Source organism: Triturus cristatus, chromosome 5_2 (assembly GCF_964204655.1).
Source record: "Triturus cristatus chromosome 5_2, aTriCri1.1, whole genome shotgun sequence".
NCBI lineage: Eukaryota > Metazoa > Chordata > Amphibia > Caudata > Salamandridae > Triturus > Triturus cristatus.
Window position 1 is genome coordinate 533644144 of NC_140588.1, and position 20699 is coordinate 533664842.

The window sequence follows — 20699 nt, forward strand, 5'->3', positions numbered from 1 at the left end:
GTACAGTTTGGGGAAAGAACACAGGCCCTGGAAACCTGATTGACAGGGACCCAGGGCACACTCAGTCAAAGTGCATCAGACATCAAGCAGAAAGTGGGGTATAGCCATGCAAAAAGGAGCACTTTCCTACACCCCCCCCCCCTTCCAGAACTCGCCAGCCACATTATTTCTACGTTCTGCAGAGATACTTCAGCTAATAGCGTTCAAGGTAATAATGTTTTAGAAAGTAATAATGTGGCTCCTGTTTCAGAAACTACCTCCCTGTCTGTTAATCTCTTAGTATGTGATACTGACTTTGGTCGTGTTCAGTCCGAGGTTTCTGATGAATCAATAGTCACCAAGGTTTGGGGGGGGGGCAAGGACTCCCTTTATGATGCGCAGCTACCTTTTAGTAGACAAGAATAATAAACTGCACCGGTGCAATGAGTCCCAGGGCTTTTTCATCTGATCATGCTCTCCCCCAGGTTTGAAAAGGGACTCCCTGAGCATATGCTATTGAACTTTCCCTTTTGGGGTGGGGGGGCGCCAACTGGTGGTACACTCAATGTGTTGAATTACATCGCAGGCCAAGATTCAGCTGGGACAGGTGCATCGGATTCATTGCAGACCAGGCTAGAAGTGAAGGGTAGACAGCATAAGTGTAAGCATATGAGTATGACCCTATTAAATGCCTAGGCTGAAGCGTCTCCCCTGACTTCAGCAATTAACGATGATATTCATAATAAGCCAATGGCAGCTCGACCTAAGAAGTGTTCGATTCAACGATAAAGTCCTCTATGCTGAATTGACGGGGGCAGCTATAAAAAAAAAAGTCCTCTTTGCTGAATGCGCATCAAGTGACTCATAATTGACAAAGTCACCAGCTGGCTGCAAGTGAGGGAACAAAGAGGAAAGACTTTCTGCAATGTGGTAAAATGACAGCTATCTATCTCGCTGGCTACATGAGATGATCCCGTCAGCGTAAGTGGCAACTCAGCTCAGTATGTTGTCCTGATTCAAACTTGTGATCGAACCGAAGATGAATGCTCTGGGGATCACATCTTAAATTGCTCTGATCGATCGCTTCAATCTAGCATTAACACACTGGGCCCATTAGTTGATAATATCTGATCGTGACCTCTATCTGCAGATTCCTTACCTTTAAATTTCCCAAGCGTCAGGTGGGATCCGGAAGATGTAACCCTGCGCACTGGTAAGTGGCGTCAGTTGGCTCTTTGCGGCAGCGTCCACACTGGAAATGAGGTCTGCGTCACCTATATAGGTGCCACCTCGGTGTGCTGGCATCAGTTCTTTTCGTGGAAGATCGGTTTTAAACCGTGTGGTGCCTGTCATTGTGCCATGCCGGTTGTGGACCCACATCGAGTATTTCTATGATGTGTCGAGCACGACCAAGACTCCAAGTCGTGCTCAGACTGCAGGGACATGGCATCGAATGGCTTTGAGGAAGCGGTCCCTGAACTGCTTGTAGCCCAGCAGGCGACACCGCATCGCGCGACTCCTCGGAGGTCTCGATCGAGAGGAAGGTCGCAGAACCGTTTCAGGAGCCCCAAGTCTTCCTCCTCCCACTCTAGGACATTAGGGGAAGAAGCGTAAGAAGCACAAGTCGTCGAAGCTTGCTTCGATTTCTCCACATCCGTCAGCTGATGTGAGGAAGGAGCATAGACGTTTGAGGCACAGTACCTTGGAATCATTGCCGAGTCTGATTCCGAGCCTCCCACCTTTTTCAGTAGCAACCCCTATTCAGATAAATTAATTTTATGAGGTAATGTGCCATGCATTTGAGCAGACCAACCCTTCCTGCATATCGCCGGGCCCGTGGGTTTGGAAGGGGACCCATTGGTTTCTGTGCCAATGGCTCGGACAGGACCCCGTGGGTCTGATCCACAGCGACCTCCCCCGATGCCGGCCCCGAAGCCGATGCCCCCAACGCCGCCAGCGGTGCCAGCCCCATTTACAGCCACAAATCCAACACCAAGGCGGAATGGCGTTGAAGCTAATTCTGTGGGTGACAGGACCCATGGGTCCTAGGTCCGGACCTGGGCCCTATTCTGGAGGGCTACACTTCGGGTAGGAATACCAGTTAGAAGGCCAGGAAATGGACTACACTGAGGAAGTCGGTATGCCAGTGATATGGCTATATCCCCAGATACTGGTATGATTTTACTCCCTACTGTGGCTACGGAGGAGGCAGCATCCTATAACAAGGTGGTGAAAAGGCACGCTGAGGTCCTGAATCTCAAGTTGCCTTGGTGGCAGTCAAGACTTGCATCTTGACAGAAGTGCTACAGCCAGGAGCTTTCTCTTCCAAACCCTGGTTCCCTTTTAATGAAGCTCTACGGATTTCCTACTTATGACCTGGTCCATGCCAGCACAGGGGCTCCTGTGAACAGGACAATTGCCCGCCGCCACCAACCCCGCATCTGGTACCCGAGCTTCCCTACTCAACATTCCACCCTTCAGAGCTTGGTAGTCCAAGCCTCTATTTCTCCTGGTGCATTCCCTGACGCACCCCTGGTCAGGGAATCCAAGAGGCTGGATAGCTTAGGGAAGAAAATGTTTTCTTTCACCAGCCTTGCGTTGCGGTCCATGAACACAGCATGCTTATTGAGCCGCTACTCCCCCAGTCTCTGGGACACTGTTGCGCGAGTGCTGTCACAGATCCCGTAGTAGGCCCGGGCCATGCTTTTCGAAGCTGTCAAGAACTGGAGAGATTCAGCAAAGTTCACAATTAGGTGTGGTTTGGTTTTTGACTGACTCGCTTTGCAGAGTGGTTTCGACAACAGTGGCACTTGAACTCCATGCTTGGCTGAGAACATCTGGCTTCTCAGGAGATGTCCAGGCTTCCCTCATGGATATGCCCTTTGATGGCAACCGTCTCTTCGGAGACGAGGCAGACTCGACGCAGGAGCGCTTTAGGACTCACGGGCTACAGCCAAGTCCTTGGGCCTCTCACTTGCCCTCGTCAACCCCAGTCTGCCTATTGCCCTTTTCGTGGGCTACAGAAGAAGTTTTCAACTATGCTAACCCTATTCCAGCCACTGTCCCATGCAGGCTTCCTAGTCTATGCAGGGGCGAGGATGCGGTTCATACGGATCCCCTGGATCGGGTAGCCAGAGGTCTGCCACAACCACGAATCCCCCTGCAGCTGAAGCATCTCGGCCCTCCTAATCTTGCACTACAAGATAATGAGCGGCCATTTGGTGGCAGAATCCGTCATCATCTGCACCACTGACAGTCCATAAAAGCGGACAGGTGGATTTTACAGACAATTCGAAAGAGCTTCTCTCTTCCCTTCGAATCCTCCCCTCCCCCTTTCTCTCCATCTCACGATCGACTGAAGGAGGATCATTTGTCCTTGCTCCACAAAGAAGTTGCTGGTCTCTTGGCCAAGGGAACCATAGAGAGGATTCCGGTGTCAGAAGTAGGCAGTGTTTGCTATTTCCCTACTTTCTGACGCCCAAACAATACAAGGGACTTCGCCCTATTTCAGTTCTGGGAACCCTCAACCTCTTCCTCAAGATGGACCTCCTGGTCAGGGCAACTGCTCCCCCCTCATGCAGCTACACGGTTGAGGCACTGTCCCCAGCGCCTTCTGGTGATCCAGGTAAGGTGTTCGGGGCCCTACTCCTCCCACAAGGCTCCTGCCTGCGCCTCATCCCTGGTGGTCTTGTGGAGGAGCCTGCTCTTCTGCTAGTCTGCTCTGTGTGTGGCTTCCTTTTTCAGTTTTTCCTCTCTCTTGTTATCTGCTTGTTGTGCCTGTTACCTCTTTTTCCTTTCTTTGCCTTTATTTCTTCACCTTTATTTATTTTTTCTTTTGTTTTCTGTGTTTTTGCATTGCCTCTTTTCCCCGCCGCTGCAGCCCCCGCAGTCCACCCCCTGCGTGTTTCCGATCCCTCCTTCCAGCTGCTCACTCTCCCCCTGACCCTTACTTAATGGCATCAAAGGCAAATCCGTCTGTGCCCGTCCGCGACCAGTTCCAGGGATCCTGGTCCCCCGACCCCACGCCGGTACGACCCCAGCACTCTGCACACACACAACTCTGGGGGCATCAACAGCTGCCAGCTCTCGGCGCCAAGCAACACCCATGGCCCGATCTCCTGCTGACACTGCTGATGCACCTTAACCCACCTCTGGACCCAGACAGCCACCCTCAACCCTCCGGAAGCCAACGTACACAAGCCCCTGACCTGCATCCTCCTCAACGTGCCCTCCCTGCGCTGACCCCCAGTTGAAGTTTGGGACGCACTCCACACCCACTCGCCCGATGTCTACCTCACAGAGACCTGAACCAATGCCAGCTCCGCATCCGACATTGCAACCGCCATCCCCTACGGATTCAAGATCCTGAGGAAAGGCTGCCGAACCGCCCCGGAGGATACCTCGCCTTCATCCACAAAAGCTCCCTCCGACTAACGATCACCAACTCGGACGATGCCTCGCCCACCATGGAACACATCCAGATCCAGCCCAACCCCAGAATGATGCTCCACAGAACACTCAACTACAGACCTCCTGGACCCCGCCACCAGTTCGCCATCGCAGACTAAATTACTCCCCACGCCTCCGCTGACTACATACTGGACCTGAACTTCACCTAGACAACTTCAGCGACCCCAACAACACCGCCCTCCTAGCGAACATCACCAGCATTAGACTGAAGCAACTCATCTCCACCCCCACTCATACCACAGGACACACTCTCGACCCCATCTTTGCCGAAGGAAACATTTGCTTCAGTCACATAACGGAACCCCTCTGGACAGATCACCACTGCATCCATTTCGCCTTCTCGAAACCCACTGCACACTAGCGCACATCACGCCTCCAATGCAGAAACTAGAACAAAATCACTGAAGCACACCTCGCCTCCGCCCTCAGCTGCACTCCTTCCCCTACCACGACAGACACCAACTCAGCAACAAACAACCTTCACCAATGGATCGCCAACTGCGTCAACACTCTGCCGCCCTCCAGAACTCTGCCAGACGACACTACGCGAAAGCCACCTGGTTTACTACGGATCTCTTGAGAATCCAAGCGGTCTTGACGACTGGAGAAAACGTGGAGAAACTGCAAAACCCTAGAAGCACGCTCCGCCTACAATTGTGTAACCACGGGCCACCACCAACTCATCAAATCAACTAAGTGAAATTTCATCCAAGATCGAATCCTCTCCAACGCCCACAACTCCAAAGAACTCTTCGACATCGTACAAGAATTTACCAGACAGCAAAACTATCGACGTCCCTCCCTCCCAAGACCTCTGCAACAAACTCAGCTCCTTCTTCCACCACAAGATCAAGACGCTCTTCGACTGCCAAAACCACGGCACTGACCCAACACCCCCCCACCAGCTACGCCGTCCACCCGGCCCTCCTCACCTGGACCCCTCTCACCACAGAAGACACCGCACAGACTATGAAAAGCATCCACTCCGGAGCACCCACTGCACATCACCCACAGGGCTGCCACCGGCATCGCACCTGAACTACGTCGAATGATCAACTGCTCCCTCAAGACAGCCACATTCCCCGACGACGGGAAACGTGCCGAAGTCAAACCCCTCCTCAAGAAGACCCAACAGACCTCAAGAACTTCAAACCCATCTCTCTTCTCCCCTTCGCCGCCAAAGTCATCAAGACAGTAGTCAACACCCAGTTAGCGCACTTCATAGAAACCAACAACATCCTTGACTCCTCTTTGTCCGGATTCTGCAGCAACCACAGCACCGAGACCGCCCCCATAGCCGCCACTGACGACATCCACACACACTCTCCTTGACCAAGGCCACACTGCAACCCTCATCCTCCTAGACTTCTCAGCAGATTTCGACACCGTCTTCTACCGCATACTAGCCGCCAGACTTCATGAAGCCGGCATCCAGAGAACTGCCTTAAACTGGATTCGCTCTTTCCTCTCAGGCAGAACACAAAGAATAAGACTCCCGCCCTTCCTTTCCGAACCTACAGAGATCAGATTCGGAGTACCCCAAAGAGCCTCCCTCAGCCCCATGCTCTTCAACGTCTACATGGCCCCCTCGCAACCATTGTTAGAAAACACGGTTTAAACATTGTCTCATACGCTGATGACACCCAACTCATCCTCTCCCTCACCAAGGAACCTGACATCACCAAGCACAGCTTTCAAGAGGGGATGAAGGACGTCGTATCCTGGAAGAGCAGCAGCTGCCTGAAGCTCAACGCGGAGAAAGCAGAAGTCCTCATCCTCGGATCCACCCATCCGCATGGGACAGCTCCTAGTGGCCGCCTGCCCTCAGGAGCCCACCCACCCCTACGGACCATGCTCGAAACCTCAGCATCGTACTTGATTCTTCACTCACCATGAACCGTCAGATCAACGCTGTGTCCTCCCCATGCTCGGAATCAACAAAACTCTTCTCCGCAAACTCCGTTCGTCCAGAACGCCGCAGCCAGACTTGTCCTCGACATCCAATGACATGACCACATCACCCAACACCTCCGACATCCACTGGCTCCCTGTCGGAAAAAAAATAACCTTCAGACTGATCACCCACGCCTACAAAGCCCTCCACATCACAGGACCCCAATACCTCAACGGAGGAATCTCCTTCCACGCCCCCAAGAGAAACCCCTGCTCTGCCGACCTAGCCACGGTCCCCCGCATCTACTGGACCAGATCGGGTGGCAGATCCTTCTCCTACATCGTGGCCATGACCTGGAACAAACTCCCCTCCGCATCAGACAAAGTCTGACACTGCATCTATCCCGAAAGGATCTCAAGACCTGGTTCCGCGGATGACCATAGAGCTGCTCGAGCACCCCCCCTCCCCCCCCCCCCCTAGCACCTTGAGACCCTCTTGGGTGAGTAGCGTGCTTTAAAAATTCCTGCTTGATTGAGAAGTTCAAGCTGCTAACTTTGGCTCAGGTATTGCCTGCCCTGGACCCTGGAGACTGGTAGTGTTGGACTTGCAGGACGCCTATTTGCATATTCCCGTCCTGCCTGCGGTTTACTGTAGGCCGCAAGCACTTTCCATTAATTGTGCTCACCTTTGGACTTATCAGCTCCCCTCGGGTGTTCACCAAGGCTCATCTGCACAGATCAAGGATGCCAGTCTACCCCCATCTCGATAACTGAAGACGGGATCACATCAGGCTGTCATATCCCACCTCCAGACTATGGCAAATCTCCTGCATTCGCTGGAGTTCACTATCAATGGGCTAGAGTCACACCTGACTCCCTCTCATTGGAGCTGGTCTGGACACAGTGCAGTTTCGGACTTATCCTCTCCAGCAGGGGGTCCAGGATATTCAGTCTATGATATCGATGTTTCAGTCCGTATTCTGGATTTCAGTCAGAATGACTCTGAGCCTACTGGGCCTCGTGGCCTCCTGCATTCTGCTAGTGAAGCATGCTAGATTGCACATGCAGGCTCTGCAGTGGGGCCTTTAGTTCCAGTGGGCACAGCATCAGGGGAATCTCTCAGACATGGTCCAGATCTCAGAGAGCACGACAAAGGACCTGCAGCGATGGCTAATGAACCATAAATGGATCAGAGGCAGAACTCTCTCTCTTCCCCAACCAGATCTCACAGTAGTGACAGATCCGTCACTCCTGGGATGGGGTGCATCTTGGAGAGGTGGAGATCAAAGGACTCTGGTCTCCGATGGAATCTGGACGCCACTTAAATATGCTGGAGCTCCAAGCGATCTGATTCACATTGAAAGCCTTTCTACCCTCCATCAAGGGAAGGCTGGTACAAGTGCTCACAGACACCACCTCTGCCATGTGGCACTCTAAAGGGTTACTTTTCCGTTCTGTCTGCTTTTTTGCGGCTGCTTGACCAACCCTCTATTTAAATCCCTATTTGTGAATAGGTTTCTTAAAGGTCTTGTAAATATGTTTCCCCTCTCTCCTTTCATTATGCCGCAGTGGGGCATTAATTTGGTTCTCACGGTCTTAATGTGTGCTCCTTTCGAGCGACTCCATAATTGTCCTGTCCGACTGCTCACCATCAAGACAGCCTATCTCATGGCAATAACATCTGCCCGGCTTTCAAGCCTCCACTCCTGTCTGTTTTTCCAGATAAATTGGTGCTTTGCACGAGGGCCTCTTTCCTGCTGAAAGTGGTATCACCATTCCATGTGGGCCAATCAGTAACCTTGCTCACTTTCTGCGCTCCTCGGGTATGTTAGAGTGAAGAAGGGGCGGGTGGTAGAGAAACAAGCCATTTTGCTCTGGGTCGTTCTCTGTATAAAAATCTGCTAAGCACAGGCAGAGAAGCAGCCCCCTGAGGGCTAAAGGGATCATTCCACCAGGGCTAAAGCTGCTTCCACTACTTTAACATGTCCTGGACATCTCCTGTCTGGACAGTCAGGTTAAACGGGGATATGCACTTCACCCACTTGGTTCTGCAGGACTTTTTAGTTTAGAATTTGTCTGCAGCCCACCACCAGGGATGGTATTTCCTATGTATCATTTCAAAGGTAACAAATCTGCGGCTAGATGGCTTTATCAGATGAACAAGTTATTTACCTTCGGTTATGCTTCATCTGTTGTAGACTAGATCTAGCTACAGATTCCTTATTGACTCACCCATCCTCCCCGCTCTGCGGACAAGTTTCTAGGGTCAGGGCTTATCCTTTTCAGGGTCCCAGTTTAGACATACCAGTATCAGTGCACTTAATGGCTCTGTGCTCCTGGAGTGGAAAGTCGTGGAAAGTAATTGATGTCAGCACGCCGAGGTGGCACCTATAAAGGTGACGCAGATGTCACTTCAGACGTGGAGGCCGCAGTACCGACCTACCAACGCCACCTACCAGTGCGCAGGGGTACTGCTCACGCAAAAATCATCCAGATCCAGTTTGATGCCTGGGAAATTGAAAGTAAGGAATCTGCGGTTAGACCTTGTCTCTACCAGATAATGCATTACCAAAGGTAAGTAACTTGTTCAACAGCCCAGATCCTAGGCTTGCCGCCAATGTACAACTTATACAGGTCCATTGAGGAACTGCAACATTATGCCCAGGTTCTGTCCGAAAACACACATTTGCATCAAACATTGTGAGAAATAACTAGACAAGGGTCTACACTATCCACTCAAGTGGTTGAGCTCTAACATAGTGTTACAGATACAAAAGAAGTTGGCATGCACACTTTGAAGGCAGTGAGGGAGCATGAAAGTCAGCTTACACTGGTTTAGTCTAAACTAGAGAATTTGGAGAATCACCAATGCCGCAACAATGTAAAGGTGCTGGGAATATCAGCGGGGAAAGAAGGGGGTGACCCCTGTCAGTTTATTATACAACTGTTCCAATTTGCATTTCCTGATCTGTCGGACTGGGATCTGAACTGTCAGATAAAATGAGCAGACTGGCTTCTTGTTTCTTGTGGTGGGGCCACTCCTAAAATTAATAGTACCCGTCCTCCAACCTATTCAGTTGTACTGTGGCAACATTCTTTTGTGAAAAACAATATATTTGAATTACTGTGGACACAATATCCTTTTATGTATGGTCGGATTTCTGTAAGGTAACAATGGATCGCAGATGGAAGCTGGGACTGATGATCGACCAATTGAAAGCAGCAGGGGCCCACGTCTCCTTTCAGGAGCCTGCACACTTAAAAAGCCAGCGGGATGATAAAACAAGGATTTGTTTTACAGAGAGCGATGCCACCAGTGGCCTTCAGCATTGGCAAGAGCAGACTCAGTCGTGTATCAGGGGTATAATAATCATGACATTTGCATCCCCGGAGTCCTTGCTCTCCCTGTTGACTATCACCTTGTAGATTTGACTATTTAACACAGTGTTTAGATGTTTCGGTGCTCTGTTAGTCATGTTTACACTAAGCAACTTTGATTATATTATTTGTATATAAATATCGTGACTGGATATTTATTTATTTTGCTCTATATTTGTTTAGCGTCTTGGGTATTTATGGAAATAAATTCTAATTTTCACAGGGGGGAGTAGGGGTCACACTGAGGGGAAGTTGTCACGCTGAGGAGTAATTGGATCGAGCTGATGGCTGGCCTTAAGGGCAGACAGAGTGGGTGGGTTGATTTTATTTTCCTAAGGGCTGTAGCTGGGAGGGGTGGTTGGGGTGTGTTGCTGGTCTGGGTATTCGGATATTCTTTTGCTGGTTACTTTTTTTTTTCTCTGGGTGGGCTTTGGGAGAGAAGTTGGATAAAATGAATTGGTATTGTCACATTCTCTTTTGCTGCGGGCTGAATTCCCTTCATATTCGGCATGTGTTACAGTGGAGTGCTACAGATGAAATCAGTGTGCACTGGTTCACTTTTAATTGATGTGCTGGAATGTGGCAGGTTTGAATCAACCCTTGAAATGTCATTTGGTCAGAATGGAAATATACATTTTCACATCACATATATTGTGTCTCTTGGAGACGTATCTGGTATTCAAAGATGAGGCATTGTTAAAGCAATTTGGATATTATATGTAGTAGCAAACAATTTACTATTTGTAGGGTAGCTATACTTGGTGCTAGACAATTTGAATACAACATTCTTAAAACAATGGCTGATGCTAAGGGGAGATGAGCAGTTGCACAGGTCATAGTACTGTATAGAAGATATACTATGAAATATATACTATCTGTGAACTGTGCAGTCTGAGTAAGGATGGCCTCAATCTTTTTGATACTTTGAACCCTGAATTAGTACATTGGTCCAGGGATCTGATGTTACTGGGTGATTTTAATTGCAATATGACAAGTCAAACTGTGGCACCCCATCCTGCATTGTTAAAACTAGGAAACCTATTATAGATATAATACAGGAGCATGGTTTAGTTGATACGGAGGACTCTTAACCTGGATAGGCCAGGCTATACTTTTTTCTCTGCACCGCATAGACATAACTCCCGAATAGATGTGGTTTTAATTGTCTATGTACTGATTCAGCAAGTTAAATAGAAGTTTGTCCAAAGATTACTTCAGATCATAATCCTATATTAGTAACACTTCAGTTTTCGGGTGCTAGTCTGGGCGGGTATTGTTTCATGTTTCCTAGATCAATATTATCTTATACAGATTATAGAACCCGGATAATTACCCTTTTAAGGAAATGTATTACAATAAATGTTGGGTCATCACCCCCACATATGGTTTGGGATGCCATAAAGCTTAAACTTTCGGGGTTACTGTGCAGTTCACACTAGATTTAAGTAAGCTTCAGAAAAACAGGATGCATTAATTGTATTTAGGAAATGGAACAGCGGCATGCCTAAGCTACTCTAGATAAAAGCCCAGATGAACAGGGGATGTATGTAAAATTGTTGAAATATCCAAGTATAACTGACTGGGCTAACAGAGAGAAGGCTGCTGCCGCGTGCAAAGCCAACAAGGAACTTCAATATGAATCTGGGGAGAGAATGGGAAGGATGCTAGCTTTCCAGATTACAAAAAGGAGGCATCGAAATAAAATGTATTCGGGACAAGGCAGGAAAATTCCACCATGGCACACAAGCTGCGCTTGAACAATGTAGCGATTTCTATTAAGAGATCTATGTCTAGTCTCCACCGTCTAGGCAAAGTGAAATCAATGATTGTTTACAATCTGTGGGGTTATCGCATGTGAGTTTACAACAGTCACAGGCCTTAGAAGATGGTATTAGTGTCAGAGGTTGAGGCAACAATCGGTTCTCTTCCCTCTGAAAAAGCAGCTGGAGACTATACTAAACCACTAGAATTTTTAAGATATTCATGGAAGTACTAATCCATGTCTTCATGTTAGTGGTTTCTAGTATTCATGAAGGCGGTTGCATTCCGGCTTCCTGGAATTATACTAATATAACCATCTTCAAAAAAAAAAAATGAGAAGCCACCTGAAGAAAACAGGTCATACTGACCCATTTCTTCGATAAAATCAGACGCTCAAATATATGCTGATATTTTGCCCTCCCGGCTTGCTACAGAAATTCAGAGACTACCTTTCACGTAAATACTGCTATTGTGGTTTCTGGTGTGGCTAAGGTTAGTAGGAGCCTTTTAGATGCTGAGAATTCACCCCATTGGGGTTCCTCGACATGTTTATGGGCAACTATGCGTTCTATGGGTATTGGTGACAGGTACATACATGTAATCGGATTGTCTGAAAGAGGTGAAGAAATGTGGTATTACAGACGCCGGACAATACTAATGGGAATACAATTTTTTCAAGCGATTAAATGGGGCTTTCCCTAGTTTGATAGGGAGGATGTAAGAGAGCCAGGCGAGCCATTTGCTTTTTGAAGCTCCCTTTTAATTGGGGCAGATTTTCCCTGCCAGATTTAAAGACCTATTTTTGGGCTGTATTTGACACTAGTATTAGGAACCTCCTAACTGACCATAACCCTTATTCTTATGCTTTAATCCTAAATAAATGGCTATGAGGGCTGATTTCAAGTTTCTTTTATGTAGACTTTCTAATCTGAATGACTTAAAATTGCTGTGTTTTGAAATTGTTAAAGACATATGTAAAATTTGGGGTGAAATGTGCTCTAAATGCTCCATACCTAGGGTCCACTCTTTCACACCTCTGTGGGGTTACCCTAATTTCATTTCCATCTTCCATGACCGATCCTGATTTAGATCTTGGTGGTTGGGTTACTCTGTCACAACCGTGACGGATATCCCGGACGTCCGCCGAGATCTAAATCAGGCCCTCAGTTGCCAAGATGGCCTGACCTAGACCTAAAAACTGTTGGGTGGCTACATGATAATCATTGGTTATGTACGTTTGCTGTATTACGAAAATGTTATGATCTTCCACAACAGTAGTTTTTCAAGTATCTTCAAATTCGGGATTGTTTTCTACATAATCCTGTTTATAACGCTGCTTTTACTGACCTGGAAACTCTAATATATTTGTATATTACAGAGGGTATGCTAACGGTTAGCTAATTATATAGTACGTGCAATAGTAGAGGGGACAAGTCTTGCAAGTAAGTGGAACCGCAGGATTGGTCAGATTGTCCAGCCAAAAGAAATATCTAATGCTTTCGATATCATAAGTGCTTCAGTGGTCTCAGTCCCCCTTAAGCTTCAGTAGTGCAAAACCCTCTGTATATTATACTATACACCAGAGTTAATTGATTAGTGGGACACTAATAATGTTAGTAGTGAGAGCTATTGCCCAAAGTGTGGGATACTAGCAGCAGATATTGTGCACATTTGCTGGCTGTCCCTCTCCGCTTGAGTATTAGTCTAATGCATGTGCACTGCTTTCCATGTACTTGGTTTGATCTACAGTTTTCTATAAAGGACAATATTGTGGCACTCAAACTTTGTGCTTAAATTAATTTAATCTACTAAGATGAAATATGATATGTAACCTTACCTGATTGAAAAATTATAAATGAAATATTTAAATAAAGAAGGCAACACCAATTAAGGCGGAATCCAGTGTTGTTCCTCTAAGGCAGGCTTTCAGGCGTGTGCTAAACTGATGCCCATGCAAAGGACTGAGAGTTGCAGTCCCCTAAAAAAAGTGCCAGTGAAGCCCACCGAGCACCCTCCAAAACAAATTTACCATTGATTTTAATAACACCTAAACATAGGTTTGTCATGAAATCTAAAGATTTTTTTTTCTCTTAAACAGACATATCTCAACAATTTTGGGCAACAAGTTTGACCATGGAGCAGAATCCATTGTGCCTCCTCTTTTTAATCTGGTTCCCAACAGCGCCAAAGTCATGGCTACCTCAGGGTGCGCTGCAATTCGAATCATCATTCGAGTAAGTGATATCCATTTGAATTAGTTTTTATTTGTAATTTTATTAACTGTGGAATAGGCCTTTAAGGGTGTCAAGGTGTGCTTTTAACGTAATCATAGAAATGCAAATAAGGTCAGCATTTAAATTAGAATTCCACTAAATAAAGCATTTCTGTTAACAGATACATTTGTAGAACATGTAAAATGCATAACTGTTTATTAGATTTAGGTTGAGCTGAATATGTAACTGGAATTTAGGTGTATGCATATTGTGCAGAAACATGGTGTGTGTGCAATCCTAAAAGCACGTTTTTGGTTTTAAGTGTAATTGATGCATTGAACTTACCATTGTCTGCTTTGCCTCTCTATTCTGAAATTAATACTATGCTAGGCTTGTTTCACACCATGTAGCAAACTGTGGACTATTCATTTCTCTCGAAGTTTGGATCAGTCTGCATGACTTAGAAAGGATGGAGGCTCTCTACTGTTATTTGCTGTAATTATGTGTTTGACAAAACATGAGCTAACGTGTTTGCCTTCATTTCCGTACTCATTAAACATTGTTAATACTAAAATAGCTAGCTTAAAGAGGTGCAGGTATAATGACAATTTACAAATTTGGTGGGTTTGAACTTGTGAAAGGCATTACTGTCTTAGAAGTAGATATATAGTAATAGTAAGCGTAGCATGTTTTTTTGTTTGAACTTACGTGTGCTTGAGAGCTGGATTGGCGCAGATGCAACATTTACATAATGAAGGAAAGAAGGGCCACACCCACCTCTCTTTCCCTAATCATCTCATGTCTCTGAAGATGCCTTGGTACACGACCAACTTGCACGATTCGAACTCCATCACTGGACCAGAAGAGTAGAAGCACAACAAACCTCTTACTCTTCCCAGCTGATACATCCAGTGTCAAGTTCTTAAACCCACGACCCCCCCCCTCACATTGCACTCTGTGGATCTTCTCCCTTAACAGACCATGACCAATGTTAGTGAGGAAGAATATACATAACAGTATTCAATAGTTCCACTGACGGCAGAAGAGAATAACAGTTTTGCCTCATTGTATGAAGCATTTCTTAGACCGTAATAGCATGCATAAAAATAAGCTTCTTTCAGCTGTACCACTACGTGGCACAAACTGTAACAGTGTATAGCAACATTCCATGGCATACTGTTTGGATAAAACTTACATTGGAAAGGCCATGAACATAGCAGAGCTCACAATTTGTTTAAAGCAGGCTCAGGTAGCATTGTGACTGTGCAACTGTGTTGATCGATAGAATAACAGTGGTTTACTGTGGTATGTATTCAACAAACTTTCAATGGACCAAATAAATCTCATGCTATTAGTAGTAACTAAACTGTAAATAATTAATTTAAGTATTTCATAACGTGCTGAGATTCTGCTGTAACCCTTTAACCAGGTTAAAATCTCCTTTTAATTCTCTTCCTTAGAAAGGAGAAAATGCAGGGAGAAGTGTGCAGGGAACGGATGCATCACAGTCTTGTTAAACTAGAAATTGAATCTGTCGCGTTAAAGCAGTTTGGTGTAGCACCATCTCATAATAAAATGTAGGAGCAATTATAGCTAATTCTGTTTTTTCACTTGGCAGAGCAGTGATCTTGAAATGTAGGCTCTGTCCTTCAACTATCATTTCCACAGAAAATTACCTTTATGGAGAATTATTTTTTGCCAGCCTTCGTTTGATGCCTTAAGATTTGAGGTAAATAATTTTTGTGTTAAACCACTGTGCCGAGCATCTACCTCCTCCACTGTAGCCTCATGTACGTCATGCTAAGTGAACTGCAGAATGAGGAGGTTGTGTGGTGTCGGCAACTCCTCAGACAGTGCAGATGGAATTTGTGCATCTTATGCCTAGAGTCGCCTAACCCTGGAAAAATCCTGTGCAGAGTCCCTATCTGCTCAATTGGAGACCCACATCCTCTCGGCCAGTTGGACTGTGGGAAGAAGCTGCAGGGCAGTGTTGTTGATTCTCCAGACAGTTTAGGTGGGTTCCCTGCATCCTCTGCCCAACTTGTTTACACAAAACGCGCACCGCATGTTAGCCCAGAATACCTGCCTGAAGTTACTGGCATGACTTGTAAGGACCCTGTGAGCTAGGACCCACCTTCTCTTGCTACAGACTCCCCTCGCTTCACAGCCAGAATGCATTTCTCCCTGAGAGGCTAGCTAGATGGTACATTCCTTTCTAGGCTCAGGAGCTAAATACATAGGATCCCTGGCCTGACCGCTTGTCTTCTGCCCTGCTACAGATTCCCTGAGCAGAGCACTTCATTCAAAATCGAACTAGAGGCCCCAGCCAGGGCACACCTTTTTCTCAGCTCTCCTCCAGTCTCCTTCATCAAAGCACAAGAGAATGAGCTGTAAAAAGTTCATAGTCTCTCCACCCTTTCATACTAGCGATCCAAGATTTTTCTGAATACATGGAAGTAACTATAGTGTCAGTAGGTCCCCCCCTCAATATATATATATTTCTCCAGAAGGACAGACCTAGACAATCTAATATACATTAAAACCTCACCCTCTGCTGTTTTAAACACCTTACATCTCACCTAAGATGACACAACTCAATATCGGCAGACAAACACTGACTAGCGATCTGAAACCTGGTTAGAGACCTCTTGTTCCTAACCGAACCTTGATTTTAAGACAACTTTAAACCAGTGATTGCCTTACTTATGCTACCAGGCTACACCATGTCAGACTGGATAGAACAGACGAAATGGAAGGAGTAGTAGCAGTGATTATAAAAAACCTACTGGAATACAGGAGCCTGAAAAATGACCAGTTTCCAACCTTCCAATTCCTATCAGTGTAAGTAAATGTAAGGGCACTCAAACTACAAAATAACACTTACTCTACCCCCAACCTCCTCAGTTAGAAAAGGTTTTTCAAACTTGAACACATTCCTAGGTGAGAAAGAGGATACTGTTTCTCTGCTGTCCTCTCTCCTAGTCAACAACACCCCAAACAGATGTGTGTAACCCACACCTACCCAAACTGTGTCATCTTAGATCTCTTATCATTCTAAGTAGATGTTATGACAGTACCTCCTATTCCATTAGATTGTTCCGACCATGGCCAAAATACCTAAACAATGGACTAGATAAATCCAAAACCTCTGTCAGAGCAGGTAACAACACATGGCCTCCTGCTTTCTACAATCTATTTCCCAGGACAAAGAAATCATTGTGCTCACATTCCAATATACTGGAGCCATGTTTAACATGAGTAAAACCCTAACACTTCTGAAACCAAAAAAACAAAATATCTACTCAGTTGTGCTCAAAGGACTTTAATGAAAAAAATGAAAGCTCTTGAGTACTGCTGAACGGCGTTGGTATCAACAGCTGTCACTGGAGAACCTAAGATCACAAAGGAAAAATTGCACAAAATGGAATCTTTGGAAAAAAAATCACCCTTGACCAGAAAGGAAATAAATTGTCCAAATCACATCAGAAAAAATGTCAAAACTGAAACAGACTGCATTCTTCGATTTATTGATTTGTGAAAATCTTAGAGAGCGGTGACTAACTCTCAAACTCCTTCATTAAAAAGTGGGACAATTGAACTTTGAATAAAAACGAACAGTCTTGAATTGTAGGCATCTATAAAAACAACACAGCCTGGTCAATCTGCAGGAAAGTCTCACAACCCAAATGACTATAGCCAAAACCAGACTGTCATCACACTTCTTGGAGCATTGAACTATAATATCTTAAAAACAATAGTCTTGCTGTTAGATCATAATGGACCAACCTGACCAGCATCTCCTTAAGACCCTGGGAGGTTCCCGGCTGTCTCAAAATAGGGCACGTGACTTCCCTCTTAAAGAAAACAGTATTTGAAAATGTCATCCCAAAAATCCCTGGTGCAAAGACTCAAATGAATCCTGGATTACCCTAAAACCAGCCCATCTCTCCACCTGCTCAGTTTGTATCCAACAATGAATCCGCAGTTGCAACTTTGTAGGACACAAACTAAAAATTGCAGGTGCGCAAAATCTCGTGGCTTTTTTTTATCCTGGATAAACACCTCAACCTACAATCCCACATAGATAAGAGATGGCAGTACCAATTGAAACTGCTGAGAGGCATCAAACACCTAATCCTAGAGGAGGTTTTCAGAAATGTGACCTTCTCTCTCCTGCTATGAAGACTAGATTATTAATCTGTGTCTGTGTGTTTGTATTTAATTTAAATTACAACCGAGAAGTTGGCATAAATTCCATGCATGCTTTCCTTAAGAGTGCAAGGTTAATCCAAGTAAGCAACAATAGTAAAAAAACAATAAAAACTATCCCTGGGTTCCTGAGCAGTGTGCTGCACAGTATAAGGTTTTACAACGCCTCTTAAGGTTTAGTAAGTGCTATATAAATGCACTTGGAATACACTGTATAACTCACACTAGTAGTACAACAAAATTCAGTGCTTGGTTACTCGATTGTTGTTCATTCAGACTACATAATAATTCCCTTTCATTGCTTGCCAATCTTACACTCAGAACGACATGAAAACAGTCTTACATAAGATCAACCCAAAGACAGCACACTGCCAACTATACACCCTACACGATGTAGCATGCTACCCATGTAGGCAAGCGCTTCATCATCCCCCCTCCCCACGGGGTAGTAAGTGCTATAAAAATATTGCATTACGATATATATTACATACACACAATTGTGGCCGACACTGTAGTTATTCCGTAGTAAGAGTTTATTGTGTTCTGATAATAGCTTTGGCGCCATTTGACAGATCTTCACAAAACTTAATAAAGAAAGTTCATCCACCTCCTCTCCTTCCCGGAATGATTTGGTGTGATCCACCAAGAAAAAGGGGGTTTCAAAACATTGTTTTCCCATGTTCATTTTCATAGTAAATTTCCAGACGCATACAGAAGAAACCATGAACTTATTTACACATTTTCCTGATTTGGTGTAAATCCGTTCAGCTGTTGTTGAGAAACTTGTGTTAAAAGAGGTGCTCAGGGTGTTCATGAAGTTCTTAAAAAGATAGTGATATCTGGACTGTTGGTGGTCAGATATGCTGTAATTGGTTACTTTAAAGAAGAATAGTTAATCCTAACTGGCTGGCCACAACCTGAACAATTTGTTGTGGCAGTCGTTACAGAAGTTAGGGACATGCGTTCTGAAAATGAGTCAAAAAAAATATTAGGGGGAACGGTGAGCACATCATGACTCCAGGGGCAAATGGGAGGGTCCCAAAGAGAATGCCCCCTTGATTGGCTGGCCACAAAATGGACAAAATGTTGTAGCAAAAAAAAAAAGTCGGGAAAATGGCTGCCATTAAAATGCATTCTCGTGAATGCCAAGTTTTGAGGGTCCCAAAAAGTAGCACATATAAAGCGTGAGATAAGATTGTAGTCACAATGTAAATCATTTATTGGTGTTACCATACTAACGTTAGGAATAGTGTTGTGTTCTAATGTGATTTTACACTGTGAAAAAGGATGATCCTCTGCTGAGATTTGACAAACCATATATGAAGGAAATCTTTTTCCTCTCATGATTTTCTCATAGAGGTTATGGAAGGTGCTCCTTAATCTAAAATGAGAGCACAATTTTCTAGAAGCTCACGTTATTTTCCTCAGCAATGTGAAAATATAGTCTGATATCCTGAGAAAGACATGTACCTCCAACAGCAGCCTGTCAGTTGATTCCAGTGTTCTACTGCAACTTGGGTCCTAACATTCTATACTTATGACAAAACTGTGGCTCACTTCAGGCTTTCCTTATTGAATCAAAGCTGTTAAACGTAAAGGATTTCCTTCAGAAATAAACAAAATTAGTTGTTTTTATTGTCATAGAAATGATGGTTAGCGCTCTAGAAATCTAAAATGAGGACACGTTTTCATAAGTTGTCAAATATCTTCCTCATGTGTTTTGACTAGAGTGAAACATGTACTTCCACCAGCAGTCTGTCAGTTAACTCCATAGTAATCAACTGCAGTGTCGCCACACACAATTCTAATGGTGAACTAGCACACTATTATTTTATGTTCAAAGTGAGCACTCCTGAATGCCATTTTGTTTTTAAAAAGGAGTTGTTGAATTTAAAGCCTTGCCTCGAGAAGGCTCAAGTAAATGAGCATTGTGATATCAATGCAGACATGAAATAAGAGGGTTACAAATGGAAGGGAAGATGTTTGCTCATTTGGGTAGGCTGTTTTATATATAACTAAAGGGGAGGGGCAAATTTCGCCCCCTTGGGCCCGTCCTCTTTCAAATTTGTTTTCAAATAAATTAAGGGAGGGGGCACACAGCCCCCCTTCCGTCCCAATTTCAACCGAGGGGACCGCATCCCCGGTCTCACTTCTGGGTGCCCTGGTCCCACCCAGGGCACCCACTCGGTTCGGGATCCCGGGGGAGCCTCCATGTCCCGTGGTCCATGCTGGCTCCCTGCCTCATGCAGAAGGGGGCATTACTTTGACAGAGAGGGAGCTGTTGACCATGCAGCTCCCTCTCTGTCAAAGCTTTTGTGCTCTGCTTCGAGCAAGCAAGAGCAAAATACTCTTGCTTGCTCAAAGCCCAGCACAGTTTCTATGGCTTGGCGAGAGCGGTAAAGTTCCCGCCAAGCTATAGCAAACAGCTATGTCCTCGGGACATAGCAGAAGGGGCCTGGGCTGGGGGTGGGAGGTGTCTCCAGGGCCATCTTTTGCTCCAGTAGGGGGCTGCGTGGCCCCCCCTCCAATCTTTACTTTAGCCCCGGTGAGGTGGTGATACCCGGGTCTGCAGGCGGGCCCCCCACATTCAATTAAACTTATCCCCGGAGAGGTGGCAGGCCCTGGGGGTGCACCATGGGCCCTTTGCACTAATTTTATTTTAGCCCTGGGGAGGTGCCAGTCACCCGGGCTGGGTGGGGACCTTGCGCCCCTCCCCCCCCCCCCACAGCTTTTTTTGCACTGCAGAGTGCCTGCGGGCCACTCCCCACCCCCCAAAAGAGGCCTAGGGGGTAAGGG

General features: G+C 45.8%; 1 protein-coding gene across 38 annotated transcripts in view; it reads left to right on the forward strand.

Moving 5' to 3' along the window:
* Positions 1 to 20699, forward strand: part of CLASP2 (cytoplasmic linker associated protein 2) — a 1832463-nt gene that overhangs the window by 842187 nt on the left and 969577 nt on the right. For all 38 annotated transcript variants that reach the window (XM_085607571.1, XM_085607579.1, XM_085607573.1 and 35 more), the window contains one exon: positions 13580 to 13715. In XM_085607571.1, the coding sequence (XP_085463697.1) occupies positions 13580 to 13715 (136 nt within the window). The remainder of the gene's footprint in view (positions 1 to 13579; positions 13716 to 20699) is intronic.